Here is a 19,186-nt window from a genome sequence, read left to right on the forward strand (position 1 = left end):
CATACTCAGCACTTCAACACTGTTCTATGAACACTGATTGGGAGGTTCTCAAGACAGTCGTCTCCAAGGGTGATCAGATTGACATTGAAGAGTATGCTGAGCTGTGACCAGCTACACTGCAAAGTGCACAGAGGATGTCACTGTAATTAAGACCTTTACTGGACGTGGCAACCAAAACCCTTGGATGACTACAGAGGCGTGCTCGCTTCTAACAGGATGTCTTCAGGACGGCAGACAGGACTGCTTTTTGCTCAGCCAGGTCTGCGCTCCCAAAAGGGATGAAGGCTGCAAAACGCAACTATTTAGAGAAAATCCAGGGACATCTCTGTGACACAGGAACCACCAGACGAACGTGGCAGGGAGTCCAAGCACTGACGGACTACAAGACCAGGAAAGGGGTTGATGATAGCGACACTTCTCTTCCAGGCAGCCTCAACAATTTCTTTGCTCGCTTTGGAGCATCGAACCCAACAACCAGAAAGACGGTTGGTCCTTCTTCTCCATCTGTTGGGCCAGCTTTCGTCATCAGCAGACACACGGAGGACCCTAGCCAGGGTTAACCCATGAAAAGCGACAGGTCCGGACAATATCCCGGAATGTGTGCTCAGAGTCTGTGCTGGCGAGCTGGCAGATGTACTGACTGACATCTTTAACATCTCCCTCAGTCAGGCCATTGACCCCAGATGCTTCAAAACATCTACCGTAGTTCCACTGGCAAAGAAATCCGTTGTGTCCTGTCTGAATGACTATCACCCCATCACACTGACACCGACTGTGATGAAGTGTTGTGAATGGTTTGTCAAACCACACATCACAGTCAGCCTCCCTGCAACGCTTGACCCCCTTCAATTCGCTTACCATCTCAACTGCTCCATAGAGGATTCCATATCAATGACTTTGCACTCTGTCATCACTCATCTGGACCATAAAGACACCTACGCCAGAATGCTGTACATTGGTTTCAGCAAAGCATTTAATACCATCATCCCCCAGAGACTACTCGAGAAATTCCTCCTGCTTGGTCTGGATATCACCACATGTCTCTGGGTCCTGGACTTTCTGACTGACAGACTCCAGTCTGTTCGGGTCGGAAAGAATTTTTCCAGCACCATCATGCTGAGCACTGGCTCTCCTCAAGGCTGTGTGCTCAGCCCACTGTTGTTTACACTGGTAACACGCGACTGACTGTGCAGCCACACAAGAGGGGATCCAGATCATCAAGTTCGCTGAGTGGTGGGACTCACTCGCGGAAACGAGGAATCAATGTACAGGGATGAAGTGAAACACCTAGAGGGCTGGTGCAGACAGAACAACCTGCTGCTCACCGTGGACAAAACGAAGGAGATGATCATCGATTTCCGGAGGTCACGACCTGAGCATGCTCCCCTCAGCAACAGCGGCTGCACTGAGTGGAGAACATCATGTTCCTTGGAGTGCAGATCTCGCAGGACCTAAGCTGAAATATAAACACCTCAGTGATCTTAAAACGGTGCCAACAGAGACTGCATTTACTGAGGAAGCTGAAACAAGCCTCTTTCCCACCAGCATCCTCAGGACTTTATACAGAGGTGTGGTCGAGAGTGTCCTGACATACTGCATCTCAACATGGTACTCCAGCTGCAGTATGTCAGACAGAAAAGCCCTGCAGTGGATAGTCAGGGGAGCTGAGAGGGTCATCTGAGTTTCCCTCCCCTCTGTTGAAGAACTTTTCTAGAGCCGCCGCAGAAGCAGGGCACTGAATATTGTCAAGGACTCTCCACAAAGTGTCTGAACTGCTACCAACAGGCAGGCATGTCAGGAGTATCACAGGAAAAACAAGGACAATGATAAACAGCTTCATACCACAGGCAGTCAGATTATTGAACTGCTGACCTGGTCTACTGGAGAAATGACATCTCATCAATAAGACGGCAATAAAGACTGATTTGATTTGAATTATTTGGTGATGTCACACTGCAGACTGTGACAGTCATGGAAAATATTATTAGACCACCCTTGTTCTCTTAAATTTCTTGTTCATTTCAATGCCTGGTACCACTAAAGGTATATTACCTGAAGAATACAATGAACATGACAAAAAATGCAGCTGATTACATAATACTTTGTGTCCTAATTGACATGCTTAAGCATAATTGTATTCCCAGGGTATATAAGAGGCCATTTCATGTCTTAAGCAGCACTGCATGTGCTAAGGCCTAGAGTGGTTTCCTGCTTACATTCAAGCCGTAGCACAACTCAGAAGTTGTCTGTTCTCACAGAATGCCTAAAACAAAAGAACTAGGTGATGTCACAAAGGCAGCCGTCTTGGCACTGCTGGAAATTGGCATGAGTGAGAGACAGGTAGCGAAAAAACTGAAGATCTCCAAGACAGCCCCTCATTACACCAAGAAAAAACAAGCCAAACATGGCACTACCAAATTGCTAGTTGGTCGCGGCAGGACATGTCTTTCTACTCCGAGAGATGACCGTGCACTCATCTGTTCCTCTGTCAGGAATCATCGTCAGACCTACAGGGACCTTAGAAATGAGTGGGCACTGTGGAGAAATCTGACTTGTTCAGCAAAGACAGCACCATACTGACTTCTTGAAGGTGGTCTGAAGTCCTGCAGGACACGGAAGAAGCCCTTCAGGAACAAAAGACAGAGGAAAGTCTGGTTACTCTTTGTTGGGGATCACAAGGACTGGACTGTTGATGATTGGGCTAAGGTTCTCAAAAGTGATGAATCCAAGTTTCAGTTGATGCCCACTCCAGCCAACTTACCAGTTAGGAGGATGCCTGGAGAAGCCTATAAACCAGACTGTCTTGCCCTACAGTAAAACATAGGGTGGATCAGTGATGATCTGGGGTTGCTTCAGTATGGGTGGAACAGGGCAAATGCAATTGTGTGAAGGGCGAATGAACCAGGTCATGTACAGGGCTACTCTTGAAAACAGTCTTCTTCCATCAGCTGGAAAACTCCTTCCTGCCTCAAATGACTGGATTTTCCAACAAGACAATGCCTTTTGCCACATGGCAAAGTTAGTTAAACCCTGGCTAGAGAACCAGAACATTTGAGCAATGATTTGGCCTGCTCAAGATCTGCAATTTAGATCTGGCGGGGCAGATCTAAATTCAATTGAAAACCTGTGGAAAGTCATCAAACACAAAATGGAGAACGACAAGCCCCAAAACAAAGCAAATTTGTTAGAATTTGTGCAACAGGAATGGGCTGCTGTGACAGCAGAACAATGCCGGAAGCTGGTGGAGAGCATGCAAAGACACATGGCTGCAGTTAGCAAAAACAATGATTATGCAATCAAGTACTAACTCCTGTGTGTATTATGTCACTAAAACAGACAGAAAAGAAAACATGGAATGCCTAAAAGCACTGTTTTTGGCAGTACAATGCCACAGCTATTGATGTAAGAACTTCAGTGATTTTGGTTATTATCAGGAAAACCATGGAAAATGGCTAGATATCAGCTCTTAAATTAAACTCTTATGAGATATTATTGATGTTATCATATTTGTCCAAACAAATGTACCTTTAGTTGTACCAGGCATTAAAATGAACAAGAGATTGAAGAAAACAAGAATGGTCTAATATTTTTTCCATGACCGTATATGAGCAAGACAGTCAAAGCTTAAGTTGCAATATTATGACTAGTAGAACCCAATTGTATGCCTACTGCATGCAACAGTACATACTTTGTAAGGGCAGCAGCAGAATGTACTAAAAAAGGAAAAAGAATGCAATTTTTTTGTTGTTTTTTATTCATTTACTTGCAAGCAGTCTTCTTCTTTCCTACCTTTGTTGCCTTTGTCACTGTATTACCACCACATTTTGATTAAACACCAGGACTGTGGATCACATCATCTGTGCTCACACACATACATCAGAGAAATAAGACCCTTTCACACAAAAACTGCTCCATAGTACTATTAGAGGTTAAAAACTCCCCAGGGTAACGTTAAAAGCTTCTCTGCAGACTCCTCTATTTGCTCCCTTTAAATTAGTTTAACAAAAGGGGAAATAACTGAATAAATAAAGAGAGTGAAAGTTAGTGGTGTCAAATTGATCTACCTTGCATGGTCAGCCTTAACTATGGATGTCTGGGGGAAGCCCATTCCAAAAGACACGACTTACAAATTCATTGATTTTGCTCCAAACAGTCAGGTTCATTCAGCTGATAAAGCTGAAACGGGAAGTTTACTCCCTCCTAGACTCTGTTGGACAGTTCCAGCTGTAATAATGCTAACAACACAAGCTCCAACAGAATCGTACAAGACTCGCCTGAAAATGAAATCAATGAATATTGTAATTTTATCAGAAAATATTTACATCAATAAATGAATTTCCTGGTATTACTCAAATAACAATGTGTGTATACAGGATGAGCTGCATCATAAGCGTGTAGGGTATTGTGTACCATACAAGACATTTCACAGAACATCTACACAAGCTGTGTTTTCAGAGAGAACACAGCTTCTACAGCACCTTAAATAACTCTTTTGGGCAAAAATGCCAGTAATACAAAACTATTGTCAGAGTTAAGATAGTAAGTGTGTTAGTGTATACTGAAGGACAAACACTTTTTGACCTCAGTCTGCCATCAAGTGTTGGATGATGACTGTGAACTGAATAAAAGGTTTCTTCTCTGTGCCACAACATGTGAATAAAGACAGAGTTTGCTCTCAAATAATTTCTCTGATCTTGAAGAATTATAGATTTTTTTTTTTTTACAGACAAGAGAAAGAGAATGGCTCCATTCTGTTTCTCTGGTCTAGAGTATTTGTGTTAAGATGAAGGTGTCCTGTGACGTTATAAGGAATAATAAAAAATGCTTTAAAAAATATCTTATGTTTAAATCTGCTTTGTAGTATGTTGTCTTCTTACTCTCTATATGGGGAGTCCATAGTTCATTGCTACTTGTCTGTATGTGCTACTGCCATCAATAGCTCAACTATGACTGCAGAGCTCAAGTGAAAAGCAAGCCATTGCAGCAGCAGGGGAAGAAATGGACATGTGGCTGAAAATATAAAATACTGTATAGATAATGAATTCACTAAGAGAAGTGTCTGAAACGGCTTTTCTACCATGTGACAATCAAAGCAGACATGTTGACTTGTCACTATAAGAAAAGCTGAGTTGTTGCTGAAAACATTAAGAATCAATGTTTCATTTAGTGTCCCAGTAAAATCGTCCACTGAGACAGCACGTCTTACATACCCTAAGTAGAACGTCATCTCTTTTTAGGTACTATCCGATTATTGGCCTGGCCGTTATTACATCTGATAGTTGGCATTTTTCTGATAATTAGTATCATACTGAAAGAAGTGAATTTAAAAAATGAGCTACTTTGGCCCTGATGTAGTCAACACTCTGTAGTCTCAGGTATTGCACACAACTGTGTGTCAACACTGAAAGATGAAGAAGGCTCCAGGCTGACATTTTCACTGGTTAGTACTGGTGCTACCAACTTTCTTTGATGTTCACACCAGCATATGATTTGGTCATAAAGTAAGTACATGTCTGACAAGCTAACTTCAGAAATTTTTGGGATCTGGCTTCTTAACAGTGATTCTGAAGAGTATTATTTTATGAATTACCCGTGGACTACACTGTTGCCAGACTGATTTAGACATGAATCAATTCCAACTCTATGAATATTGACACACTGCTTTCCTGGGCAAACTCTGCAGCTTACCTTCATGCACGGTCACCCCACAGTTGTCACACTGGATAATCTCATCTGCATCCTCGCTGTTGTCTCCCAGGCAAACGCAGCAAATGAGGATGTGTTGAGTGCTCCAAGTCTGGGACCGATCCAACAAAGCATCCTAAAGGATGAGGGAACAGAGTCATAGTAAAGCCACTAATCAATGCCCTATCCTTCTGTTCTGACCACAGATCAAGTGACTGGCACTTAGTAAATCCCATATACAATGTTCATGAACACCATGTAGTTGGTTACAACAAAGGCAAAAGCATTCCCTTAGTATCATTCTGATAACATCTAAACCTCTGACTGAATTGAATGTTACCTTTGTGACTCAATGGAGTCCTATACAAAGTTTCGAATCTGCAGTTCATCTGCCTAATTTGTTGGGTTTTCTGTTCAAGGTCTTCACTTTACTATGTTAAGTGCTATGAGATGATATATGTTTTGAATTGCCATTACATAAAACTACAGTTTATTATCTTGTGTTACAATTACTGTTTCAAGCAAAACCTTTCTTGGATGAAGCACTCAGAACAACATTAAGTTTACTAAACCCATTGACCTCACTGCAGTATTTTGTTTTCTTCTGCGGCTGCGTTGCATGAACTGTTTGTTGGTGATCAGCTGAACAGGACGTGTCATCCAGAGCGGGTCTTTCATATTCAAGGATGGAAATCATCTCTTCAATACGCCTAATAAAGTGAAAAAAGAGCTGCGCTGTTCCTTAATGCCAGCTCAGAGCTACTGAGTAGTATCCAAAGCCTTAGTGTAGTACATATTAAACATGTAATACAAAAAAAAAAAAATCAAGCAAAATTGAATAAAAACACTGACAAAGCAAAAGAAAACTGCCGGAAACATAATGCAGATCTCAAATGAACTCAGACTGACACTAGTGATGATGATTGTGGGTTCAAGCCAGTGTGAGTAATGCACTGTAAGTGCTGCAAATGCATGAGCATATGTTAAGGTACAACTTCATATTAAACTCTGAAATAAGTCCAGTAATTGTAATATATTCTCCATTAAAGAAATAAGTTGCTATAATAAATAAGCTCATTTTCATGAAGATGAAGTCCTGAAAAAGTAACGTTCTCCATATGCAAATATCATTTCAACCTCCATATAGTGGGGACACTATACATACCTTCATAATTAATGTCTAACAATCTTAAATATGAATTAACACTATTTCTAGGTGTATGTTCCATTTCTTCAGTTCTTCTTCATCATCCATCCATCCATCCATTATCTATACACCGCTTAATCCTCACTAGGGTCGCGGGGGGGGGGCTGGAGTCTATCCCAGCTGACTTGGGGTGAAGGCAGGGGACACCCTAGACAGGTCGCCAGTCTGTCGCAGGGCCACATACAAAGACAAACAAGCACTCTCACATTCACACCTACGGGCAATTTAGAATAATCAATTAACCTCAGCATATTTTTGGACTGTGGGAGGAAGCCGGAGTACCCGGAGAAAACCCACGCATGCACGGGGAGAACATGCAAACTCCATGCAGAAAGATCCCGGGAAAGCCGGGACGCGAACCAGGGATCTTCTCGCTGCAAGGCGAAAGTGCTAACCACTACCCACTGTGCAGCCCTCTTCTTCATCATTGCTCTATTATTCTGACCAGCTAGTTGCAAACTGTCTTTCTGCCATTACCTGCCTGGCAGGTGAATAGATGTGATTTGAGATAAATTTGTGGGTCACAGAACCAAAACAATGAGTTTCATTTAGAGAAGAGGGGAACTTAAGAGTTGATGTTCTTTTTCAATGAGTTTGTCACGAGAAGTGACACCCACCATAGTACACATAGCCATGTGATCCAGTAGTCATATGCTTTAGGATTAAATCAGGATTACTGGCTTAAATAGTACCTTGCTTTTGAAACACACCTCAGGCCATTATCCTGACTTTGTAATGCAACATTTACACTCACCTCATTGCCCTTTCCCTGGGACATGCTATCATTGGTGAGTTCATCATCAAAAGCAGCGCTGCTCTTCGTCTTCTTCTTGGGCTTCTTCACCTCTTTGTCACTGTCACTGCTACTGTTGTTGTTGTCATCACCATCTTCCTTTTCACCGTCCTCATCATCGTCATCATCATCGTCGTCATCATTGTCATCGTCATCATCGTCACTAGCACTGCCACCATCTTCTTCCTCTGTGCCTCCTTTCTGGGTTGCTGCTTTGCCTTTCTTCTTTCCTGCAGTAGGCCTCCAGTCATTGTCGTCTTCACTGTCGTAGTCATCCATCTCATTCAGTTCTTCCATGGTGGTGAAGTCCAGCAGGGGGCGGTTTCTGCGGAAATTCCATTTCTTGGGCTCAGCCTGAGACTCTTCTGCATTTGTGTTGCCAGACACAGATGTTGATGTAGATTCAGTTCCTGTAGCTGCAGCAGGCTCCGGCTCTGGCGTCTTCTTACTCTTGCGTCTGCCTTTAGGTGGGGTGACAGTGGGAGTGTCTTTGGTGGAGCTGTCTGACGATGGTTGCTGTTTGTTTTTCTCTTCATCCTCAGTTAGGTTGTCATGAGCAGCCAAATCTTTGGTCTCCTCCTCATCTATACCATCGTCTGCAGAAGGAGCATTGTCCGAATCACTTTCTGAACCCGCAGCGCTCGCTTTGGACCCTTCGTCATCACTACCATTGCCTGTGCCATCTGACCCTATCAGAACACAGAACAATGACAACAAAGAAAATAATAACATTTACACTTTATTTTTGGTAAAGGGTGACCGAAACCATAACTTGACTCGTTTAATATTCATGCAGTTTGTTTTTCATCTAAATTCCCACAGGTTAACAACCAGTTGTCTATTCAATCATTGTTTCAGTGTCTTATTATGAGGAGCACTCTCTTAGTCATCAGGCTTAGAACTACAAACAACGTATTTTTAGCACAAGTCCCTCCCTAAGATTAATCTAGCACTGATAAAGAATTGCACGGAAGAGAAGTAATTTTGATGGACAAGTTAGTCTGGCATCAGCCAATGACGCAAACTGTCACAGGTAAACCTACTTTCTGCTATCAGTATGAACACTATTATTAAGCAAACATACACCACTCAGTCCCAAAATACCAAGAAGCCAAGGAAGTGATAGTTTGTGGAAAATGTGGACTGAAGCTGCAACAATAGTGTACTGAGTTATGTCATACTAATGATTTCCAACTCTGACATTGTTTTACAAAACTGTACCAAGGTATTACAATTAGTTATTTATACTACAGCAGTGCTTCTAAATTCTGGGTTGAGGATTTCACCAAAGGGTCCCAATAAACACAATGGCTCATAATAAGATTGAAAGTGTAAGAGAATAGTGGCAACCTGAAGTGATCAATGGCATATATGGCAAATGCAACAAAAGGGGTAACATCAAGACCATGTATACCTGAAGCATCTCCAACTTCAAAGTCACTGTCATCCGAGCTGTCGTAATCCAAGGCATCTAAGAGAGAGGCAGCAAGTGGCTTCACCTGCCGTCGCTTCAAACTGCGGTCCACTATCAAAGAAAAGTTTCAGAAAACAAAACACAAATATACAAAGTCTGAGAAAACTATAAAGAGCAAGATGACACATCTGGATTTTGTAGACGAATAACTAGCAGAACAGATTTGTAAAAAAAAAAAAAAAAAAAAAAAACACAATAAAACTATAGAAAGCAGGTGATTATGAAAATCGTGTTAGTGTGGAACATGAAAACCTGTAATTATGGTGTTGCCTAAAGATCATTACTCGGTCTCATTCATATTACAAGCAGCTCTACCCCAACATATCACAATGATAGTTATAATATTGTCAAAAGGAGATTAAAGAAACTCAGAACCATCTTTTCTCTATACATACACCAGTCAGGCATAACATCATGACCACCTGCCTAATATTGTGTTGTTCCCCTTTATGTTGCTAAAACTCCTCTGATCCAGTGGGGCATGGACACAGGACCTCTGGGGATGTCCCATGGCACTGAGATGGTGGCAGTGAATTCTGTGGGTCCTGTGGGTTGCAGGGTGGGGACCTACCTAGATCAGGCATATCCTGACAGATCCCACAGATGCTCAGTAAGATTTGGATCTGGGTAGTGTAGTACCCAGGTGAACACCTTGGCTCTGTCGTGCTCCTAGGCTACTCCTGTAGTTTTTGCGATATGACGAGGTGCATTGTCCTGCTGAGGATGGTAACTGGCATCAACGACGGCTATTACCATGGGGGCGTGGGGGGTTGGGGGGTTGCTTGACCTGCAATGCTTAGGTGGGTGGTACACGTCAAAATTCCACATGAATGTCAGGTCTCAAGGTTTCCCAGCAGAGTATCGCATTATAACAAGATGATCGATGTTATTCACTTCACCTGTCAGTGGTCATAATGTTGTGGCTGATCGGTGTATACACACGTGGACAAAATTGTTGGTGCTCCTCAGTTAATGAAAGAAAAACCCACAATGGTCACACAAATAACTTGAATCTGACCAAAGTAATAATAAATAAAAATTCTATGAAAATTAACCAATGAAAATCAGACATTGCTTTTGAACCGTGGTTCAACAGAATTATTTTAAAAAATAAACTCATGAAACAGGCCTGGACAAAAATGATGGTACCCCTAGAAAAGACTGAAAATAATGTGACCATAGGGACATGTTCAATCAAGATGTGTCCTCTAATTAGCATCACAGGTGTCTACAAATTTGTAATCAGTCAGTCGGCCTATTTATAGTGTTACACGTAGTCACTGTGCTCTTTGGTGACATGGTGTGTACCACACTAAACATTGACCAGAGGAAGCGAAGGAGAGAGTTGTCTCAGGAGATTAGAAAGAAAATTATAGACAAGCATGTTAAAGGTAAAGGCTATAAGACCATCTCCAAGCAGGCTGATGTTCCTGTGACTACAGTTACACATATTATTCAGATATTTAAGATCCATGGGACTGTAGCCAACCTTCCTGGACGTGGCTGCAGGAGGAAAATTGATGACAAATGAATGAGACGGATAATATGAATTAGGGCTGCCACAAACAACGCGTCGACGAATCGCCTGAGAACGATACGTCATCAAAAGCGGAAGTGAGCGCGCAATGCAACAGAAATCACCGTCCGAGTGGAGCGCGGAACACGCATGGACATCCGCGCTGTATCGTGCATATATAGTATATGCATATATTATATATGCACAATACAGCGTGGACATCCGCGTTTACGATACAGCACGGACATCCGCGCCGCATCGTGCATATACTATATATGCACGATACAGCGCGGATGTCCATGCGTGTTCCGCGCTCCACTCGGACGGTGATTTCTGTTGCATTGCGCGCTCACTTCCGCTTTTGATGACGTATCGTGCTCAGGCGATTCGTCGACGCGTCGTTTGTGGCAGCCCTAATACGAATGGTAACAAAAGAGCCTAGAACAACTTCTAAAGACATTAAAGGTGAACTCCAAGGTCAAGGTACATCAGTGTCAGATCGCACCATCCGTCTTTGTTTGAGCCAAAGTGGACTTCATGAGAGACGACCAAGGAGGACACCATTGTTGAAAACAAATCCTAAAAAAGCCAGACTGGAATTTGCCAAACTGCACGTTGACAAGCCATAAAGCTTGTGGGAGAATGTCCTATGGCCATACCAGACAAAACTGGAACTTTTTGGCAAGGCACATCAGCTCTATGTTCACAGACACAAAAATGAAGCATATCAAGAAAAGAACACTGTCCCTACTGTGAAACATGGAGGAGGTTCTGTTATGTTCTAGGACTGCTTTGCTGCATCTGGCACAGGGTGTCTTGAATCTGTGCAGGGTACAATGAAATCTCATGACTATTAAGGTATTCTAGAGAGAAATGTGCTGCCCAGTGTCAGAAAGTTTGGTCTCAGTCACAGGTCATGGGTCTTGCAACAGGATAATGACCCAAAATACACAGCTAAAAACAGCCAAGAATGGCTAAGAGGAAACCATTGGACTATTCTGAAGTGGCATTCTATAAGCCCTGATCTAAATCCTACTGAACATCTGTGGAGCTGAAACATGCCGTCTGGAGAAGGAACCCTTCAAACCTGAGACAACTGGAGCAGTCTGCTCATGATGAGTGGACCAAAATACCTGCTGAGAGGTGCAGAAGTCTCATTGACAGTTACAGAAATCGTTTGATTGCAGTGATTGCCTCAAAAAGTTGTGCAACAAAATATTAAGTTAAGGGTACCATCATTTTTGTCCAGGCCTGTTGAGTTTATTTTTTTAAATAATTCTGTTGAACCACAGTTCAAAAGCAATGTCTGATTTTCATTGGTTAATTTTCATAGAATTTTTATTTATTACTGCTTTTGTCAGATTCAAATGATTTCTGTGACCATTGTAGGTTTTACTTTCATTAACCCAGGGGTACCAACAATTTTGTCCACGTGTGTATATAAAAATGCTCATCAAAAACTGAAATTGTGTTTAAACAAAGACTAAAAATTTTTTTTTATTTATACTAGTACTATACTAGTATCACTAGGTTGGTATCCACATATTCTGCCATATCTAATAATGGATACTACATTAAAGTGTTTTCATTTTTACAACCGTACTGAAATAACTGTGAGAGAAACAGCATTTTAAAGTGCCTGAAATGTGAGGGTTCTAATGTACTTTGACACTATTAGCACAACACAACACTGGACAAAAACTGATATTGCAAAAATTAGTTTTTCTACAATAAACAGCGAGATATGAAGAAATATTCACCAGATGACTTGAACAAATATTTGGAAAGAATTAAATGTTGTAGAATGGACTGGGTTGTTTCACAGGAGGGTGCATCTACACAGAAAATATAACAGAATTTTGATTAAGATAAAAACAATTACTTTTTACAGTGTAGATTTTTTTTATTGCAAACTGTTTGGAATATTGGTCTTACAGTGTAATACTGGCAAAAGCATCTAGGGTAGTTTTTGCCTCAACTGCCATTCAGCTCTGGCATTGCACTCACCATATAGAGCTTTGTGTTTCTGATTTACATGGTCAAACTAATTAGTTGAGTTGCCTCGAGTGGTACCAACAGTTGCAAGACCTGGCCAACAGAGTAGCTGTTTTTGGTCAACATCACTCTTGCTGTAGTCAAAATATGTTAATACAACTAAGTACGGCTGCACGATAACGGCCAAGGTTAGAAACATGAATATTTTGACGAATATTGAGATCATGACATTATCACAATTACTGACAAATTTCAGGAACAAAACATGCACATTGGCCTTTAAATGAGCAGTGCACTGCCTTTATTGCCTTCAATAATGTACAAATCTGCATTAGAAAAAGTTTTTAAAATCAGTTTCTTCTTCACCTTAATTCAGAGCATCTCCTAGAAGCAAAAAAAGATAAAATTGTACTTAAAGCCCTCACTTGCTGAACATGTGGATAATCGATGGCAAGTACAAGCACTTCACGTGCTGGCTACAGTAGACACTAACTAGACAGAAATAAACAAAGAAGTCCCCAGTCTCCACTCAGTTAATGCAGTGCAGCAGCTCAGACAGCTTTGGGACCAAAAATTAGGTATTCTAATGTCAGATTTCCTAAAGCTGACACCAAGTGATATTATCTACATGGGTTGTTTTCTAAGAGCGGAGCATTTTAATTATCAATGTTGCAGTTAATCATCTCCATTTAATTATGGAAAGCCAAAGAGCCAAAGTTGATGTTCATATTCCAATAATGGTGAAGCCCTACGACCGGCATTGCTTTTCTTTTTTTGCAATCGAAGCTTCCTTTTCAGTATTCTCTCCTGTTCTTCACTCTTTTTGTCATGCACATAAAGAGCCTGCATGTCAACAAACTCAAAATGCAACAGAAAAGATTTAAAAAAATAAATTAAAAAATCAGCATAACCAAGAATATTTAAATCATAATAAATTATGTTCCATAAAACAGATTTCACATCGCACTTCCTGCAATATAAACATAGTCTAGGTGCTGAAATGCATGCAGCCGTACTACTAGTGTTTCTTGGGCAGCCACTGTCGACTTTACGTGAATGGTAAAGTCTTGAGTCCTCATTTTGGCAGACACTTCCATCTCAGTCCAGCAATATTCAACGACAACTCTCTAAAAATTCTGCTTAGTCACATGAAAGCTTTTTTGTGTACACTGAAACTACAGAGCTGTCTAACAGCTACAATAAGTAGCAACAAGCAACAATTAACCAAATGTCCAGTTACTTCTGAACCCCTCAATTTAGGCATTATGTCTAAACAGAAAAAAAAACAGTTTTTCTGGGATGTTAAAGAAGTGGGTCAGTTGAGGTGACTCTGCTCTCCTGAGATTATAGATTATAGAATAAATTTATAACAGCACTCCTGCACTAAGCATTAGTGCTATTTTTATTTGTTGTAACTGTGAATGTTAATCTATTAGACCATTTCAAAGTGGAAATGTGATTATAATATTCATTACAAGCATTTGAGTCTTCTTGCTGTAATGCAGGAATAAATATAAATGTGGTAGAAGCCATTTATAGAGGCTAACTTTACTTTGCTAAATTGTTAAAAATAAAAATGTTGTAACAAGTGGGATTGTGATAGGATTCAAAATTCAATAGAAATAGCACGATGGAACAGCTTGGACGCAGGTGTTTTTCTTTGTACTTATTGTACTGGAGCTATTACGTTGTCAAGCATTTACGCTGGACTGATGTTATTAATTTTAATGTACTTGAAGCATGCACTTAGTAAAGATGTTCACACCCCGGTACGACTATAATTTGCAGAAACAACTGCAAAAGGTTTAAATGTATTTGACTCTAAAGCTTTTGTGATGCTGGAATTTGGATAAGTACTGACAACAGGAACGCTCTTCACATGACGACGCTTTGCTATTAGCAAAATGTTAGCAAACAAAGAGCACCGCTGCACCTATCAAAAACTGTACCGCAAGTGGTCTTCCTGCAAAACGATACATACCAAGAACCACACAAACTCTCTTAAAAAAAGCTTGAATGTTCACAGTCAAGCAGTGAAACGAGCTTCGGAACGCATCTAATGTAGTTAAGTGGCTACCTCACGTTCTTGTCTACCAAGCTAGGTAGCTAAATGCGATTAGCATGAGCTCATTCAGTCAAATCATAGCATAGTTATTCAAATACTTAAATCCATTTCATGCGGAAAGCGTATAGCAGTGACGGCGAAAGGTAGGTTTCTAGTTAGACGAACAACAACAGACCAAGTAAAATGTAAAACTGCACCGAAAAACAGTCAACATAAGCATTATTAGCAAGGCCAAATGCTACACACAAAGCACAGCCGGGCTAGCTCAGCGATTTAGCTGCTAACTAGTCGCAGTTCGTGCCTGCAAAACATAATTACCAAATGGACGTGCTAGTAAATGCAAAACCAAATCGTCATGAGTGTTACAAGAAAATGACAACGCAGAACGGAAAACTCACTTTGTAGTTCGTATTTACTACAAGGAAAGAGGCAGGTCTCCTTTAAGCAGCATGGCATATGTGTGGACAATGGCGAGCGCCGTAGTGACGTACTGACGGCTGGACGTTGTTGCCATGGGGACCGTTGTGGAAGAAGATATAGGACGTTCACATTAAAAAGAAAGTGTCAGATGTTATTTCACCACCACAACAAGTTCAGTGCTCTTTGTCAAATATATAAACGCAACATGTAATAGTTTATTAAATTCTAAGGATTTTTGAAACATAGGGTAATAAGTAGGCTATTTGTTGTTCCAACATGCATATCTCTACAACATAATGAACATCGTGAAACAACCAACTACGCACTATTTTCGGGAAAAGTAATTGGCATAAGTCACACATCTGCAATACAGAGAGTTAATGAGATTGTCAGTACTGCTTGGGGAATGTTTTCTTTCTGGTCGGGTTGATGAAGCTGGCAGACATTTTCAGAAACAGAATCACCTTGTCAAACATGTCCATCCAGAACATCACATGTAGCAGACTGTCTGTCATACCATGCTGTTTGAAAGAATTTTTTAGAAGGCAAATGGTGGAGTTGTGGACATTCAAATGCCAGTCTATGACCCCATCTGCCATGCCAACATCCAGTATGCTACAACCTGTTCTATTCCTTTGGAAGCCTTTGTAGCATAGTCACGACACAAATTTTGAGCTGCCCGCAGATTTGTGCAGTCTTGAGGAGATGGCCAAATTTGCATTATACGGACCACGGCCAAGTCATGTTTCCACATGTGGCATTTAAAAGCTCACAGTGGAAACACACACTGTTCTATTCATACTGCAATAGTTACACATTGGTCAGTAGCATAGGCCTCTCATTAAGTCCAGATATCTACAATACATATCCAGTCCTCTATTCAATTTTGAGGGATTCAATTCTTTATCAAAAATATTAAGTTGATATTGTCAGTCTTTGGCATTTTTTTCTTTTAGTAGACGGTTATTGTAGCAACAGTGCAGAAAAATTTGTAAAGAAAGTAGAGGTATGGCTTGAAGCCAGGAGTCAATGCGGAAAAATATTTTGTATGAAGATAACAACTTGACTTGAACTGCTACATATGTATCTGTGTGTTTGTGTGTGTGTGTGTGTGTGTGTGTGTGTGTGTGTGTGTGTGTGTGTGTGTGTGTGTGTGTGTGTGTGTGTATTCTCCTACCACACTTTTCCATACCAATTAACTTACCATAAATATGCTTTGATACAGCACTCTATGAACAGCAGCCCTTTTAGCAATATTTTCTTAAACATGCAATTAGGCTTTTTATTTATAAAGAAATGAGAAAGCTCCTACTTACATAAATTAGTGAATTGGCCTTTGTTCAAACCAAGCTTTGTTTCTGTTGTCCTCCTTTGACTTTGCCAGTTTAGCAAATAAGAGACGATTAAAATAAATGAGCCTAGATTGATCCTGATACACGGTAAGGGAAAGACTGATGGGGCAGGCAAGCAAAAGGGATGATTACAACTGTCCTTGTGTGATGACAAATGGCCCTGTATTGTGCTGGAAAGAGGTATGTTTTTTTTTTTTTTTATCAGACTGCATCAAAATAATTCAGTGATATCGCATAGCTATCACTATCATCATCAATATCAGTGTTTTTATCGTTTTATTTCCTGCCCTGCTGTGACCATGTAGAATCCGTGATCCAGCAAGTGTTGGAGAGAATATGACAAATAGTGCACCTGACACTGAAGCAACTATTTTCAAAGCCAATCAAAATTTATGTAAAGCTTGAGTATTACAAATGTATATAGAGTAGTTAAGTAAACTTATGCTTTTCTACATATTACTTGAGAATATTTGATCACACACAATGTCTCTAAAGGGGGATTTTTTTCCCCACCCTTAGTCTAGCAACAAAAACATTATCTGTTTTTTTTTTTTTTTAAAGTCATTTCTTCATACAATAAATTGACTGTACATCTTCTTCTAAAGAGGAAAAAGATCTGGGATATTTGTATTTATTTACAATTACGATTCTTACCTTTTGTGGCACCAAGGACAGGATGCTGCTGTGTTCACTTAATACATTTACAAATGTGGACAAAATTGTTGGTACCCCTTGGTTAATGAAAGAAAAACCCACAATGGTCACAGAAATAATTTGAATCCGACAAAAGTAACAATAAATAAAAATTACATTAAAAATTAATCAGTGAAAATCAGACATTGCTTTTGAACCGTGGTTCAACAGAATTATTTTTAAAAATAAACTCATGAAACAGGCCTGGACAAAAATGATGGTACCCTGAACTTAATATTTTGTTGCACAACCTTTTGAGGCAATCACTGCAATCAAGCGATCTCTGTAACTGTCAATGAGACTTCTGCACCTCTCAGCAGGTATTGTGGTCCACTCCTCATGAGCAGACTGCTCCAGTTGTCTCAGGTTTGAAGGGTTCCTTCTCCAGACTGCATATTTCAGCTCCTTCCACAGATGTTCAATAGGATTTAGATCAGGGCTCATAGAGGCCACTTCAGAATAGTCCAATGTTTTCCTCTTAGCCATTTCTGGGTGTTTTTAGTTGTGTGTTTTGGGTCATTATCCTGTTGCAAGACCCATGACCTGCAACTGAGACCAAACTTTCTGACACTGGGCAGCACATTTCTCTCTAGAATACCTTGATAGTCATGAGATTTCATTATACCCTACACAGATTCAAGACACCCTGTGCCAGATGCAGCAAAGCAGCCCCAGAACATAACAGAACCTCCTCCATGTTCCACAGTAGGGACAGTGTTCTTTTCTTGATATGCTTCATTTTTGCGTCTGTGAACATAGAGCTGATGTGCCTTTCCAAAAAGTTCCAGTTTTGTCTCGTCTGTCCATAGGACTTTCTCCCAGAAGCTTTGTGGCTTTTCAACATGCAGTTTGGCAAATTCCAGTCTGGCTTTTTTATGATTTCTTTTCAACAATGGTGTCCTCCTTGGTCGTCTCTCATGAAGTCCACTTTGGCTCAAACAGCGACGGATGCTGCGATCTGACACTCAACATACCGTTGACTACAGTCCCACTGATCTTGAATAATATGTGTAACTGTAGTCACAGGAACATCAAGCTGCTTGGAGATGGTCTTACAGCCTTTACCTTTAACATGCTTGTCTATAATTTTCTTTCTAATCTCCTGAGACAACTCTCTCCTTGGCTTCCTCTGGTACATGTTTAGTGTGGTACACACCATGTCACCAAACAGCACAGTGACTACTGTAACCCTATAAATAGGCCGACTGACTGATTACAAGTTTGTAGACACCTGTGATGCTAATTAGAGGACACACCTTGATTGAACATGACACTATGGTCACATTATTTTCAGTCTTTTGTAGGGGTACCATCATTTTTGTCCAGGCCTGTTTCATGAGATTATTTTTTAAAATAATTCTGTTGAACCACGGTTCAAAAGCAATGTCTGATTTTCATTGGTTAATTTTCATAGAATTTTTATTTATTATTACTTTTGTCAGATTCAAATTATTTCTGTGACCATTGTGGGTTTTTCTTTCATTAACCGAGGGGTACCAACAATTTTGTCCGCGTGTGTACATGCAGTAAGACAAGAGCTGCCATTTAATTTCAGAATAATTTTATTGCACAGTCCAGACCTCTGGTAGAACCTGAAATTTTCAGTGTGGTCGGTAGCTGCTTGGAATTTATTGTTGTTTCCCCTGAGAAGGGGATTTTTGAAACAATAAGATGTAGATAGCGCAAGGGGTGGAGAAAGCTGTGTGAAATGGCAGGCTTATATATGATCTTATGTAGCTTTACCAACCTAAATATTTCCCTGTGTAGCAAACAGAGCTGATGTACACAGGTCCACCATTTCCACAGTTTCCTCTGGAGAATCACTGTATTTTGTTTTCTGGTGGATTATTGCAGAGCTTTTAGTTTTGCTGATTAATTACAATGATATTTGCAGTAGCGGAATTACTGCTAGAAAGGAACTTATAAGATCACACAAGCAAATAAAAAAAATAAAACAACAGACAGCTACTACAGGTACTTTTGAAT

The 19,186-nt window shown here is 40.5% G+C and overlaps 1 protein-coding gene across 9 annotated transcripts in view; it reads right to left on the reverse strand.

The window, feature by feature from the left end:
- phf14 (PHD finger protein 14) overlaps window positions 1-15,232 on the reverse strand; it is a 144,624-nt gene extending 129,392 nt beyond the window's left edge. For 7 of the 9 annotated variants that reach the window (XM_035952771.2, XM_035952769.2, XM_035952770.2 and 4 more), the window contains exons 1-5: window positions 15,134-15,205; window positions 12,436-12,510; window positions 9,100-9,210; window positions 7,647-8,374; window positions 5,689-5,821 (exon numbers count right to left, since the gene is read on the reverse strand). In XM_035952771.2, the coding sequence (XP_035808664.1) occupies window positions 5,689-5,821; window positions 7,647-8,374; window positions 9,100-9,210; window positions 12,436-12,510; window positions 15,134-15,191 (1,105 nt within the window). In that variant the 5' untranslated portion in view covers window positions 15,192-15,205. Of the gene's footprint in view, window positions 1-5,688; window positions 5,822-7,646; window positions 8,375-9,099; window positions 9,211-11,426; window positions 11,452-12,435; window positions 12,511-15,133 lie in introns of those variants that run through there. The other 2 variants (XM_035952773.2, XM_055017687.1) reach the window with 2 other exon arrangements.
- Between the last annotated feature and the right edge of the window lie 3,954 nt (window positions 15,233-19,186).

Source organism: Amphiprion ocellaris, chromosome 15 (assembly GCF_022539595.1).
Source record: "Amphiprion ocellaris isolate individual 3 ecotype Okinawa chromosome 15, ASM2253959v1, whole genome shotgun sequence".
NCBI lineage: Eukaryota > Metazoa > Chordata > Actinopteri > Pomacentridae > Amphiprion > Amphiprion ocellaris.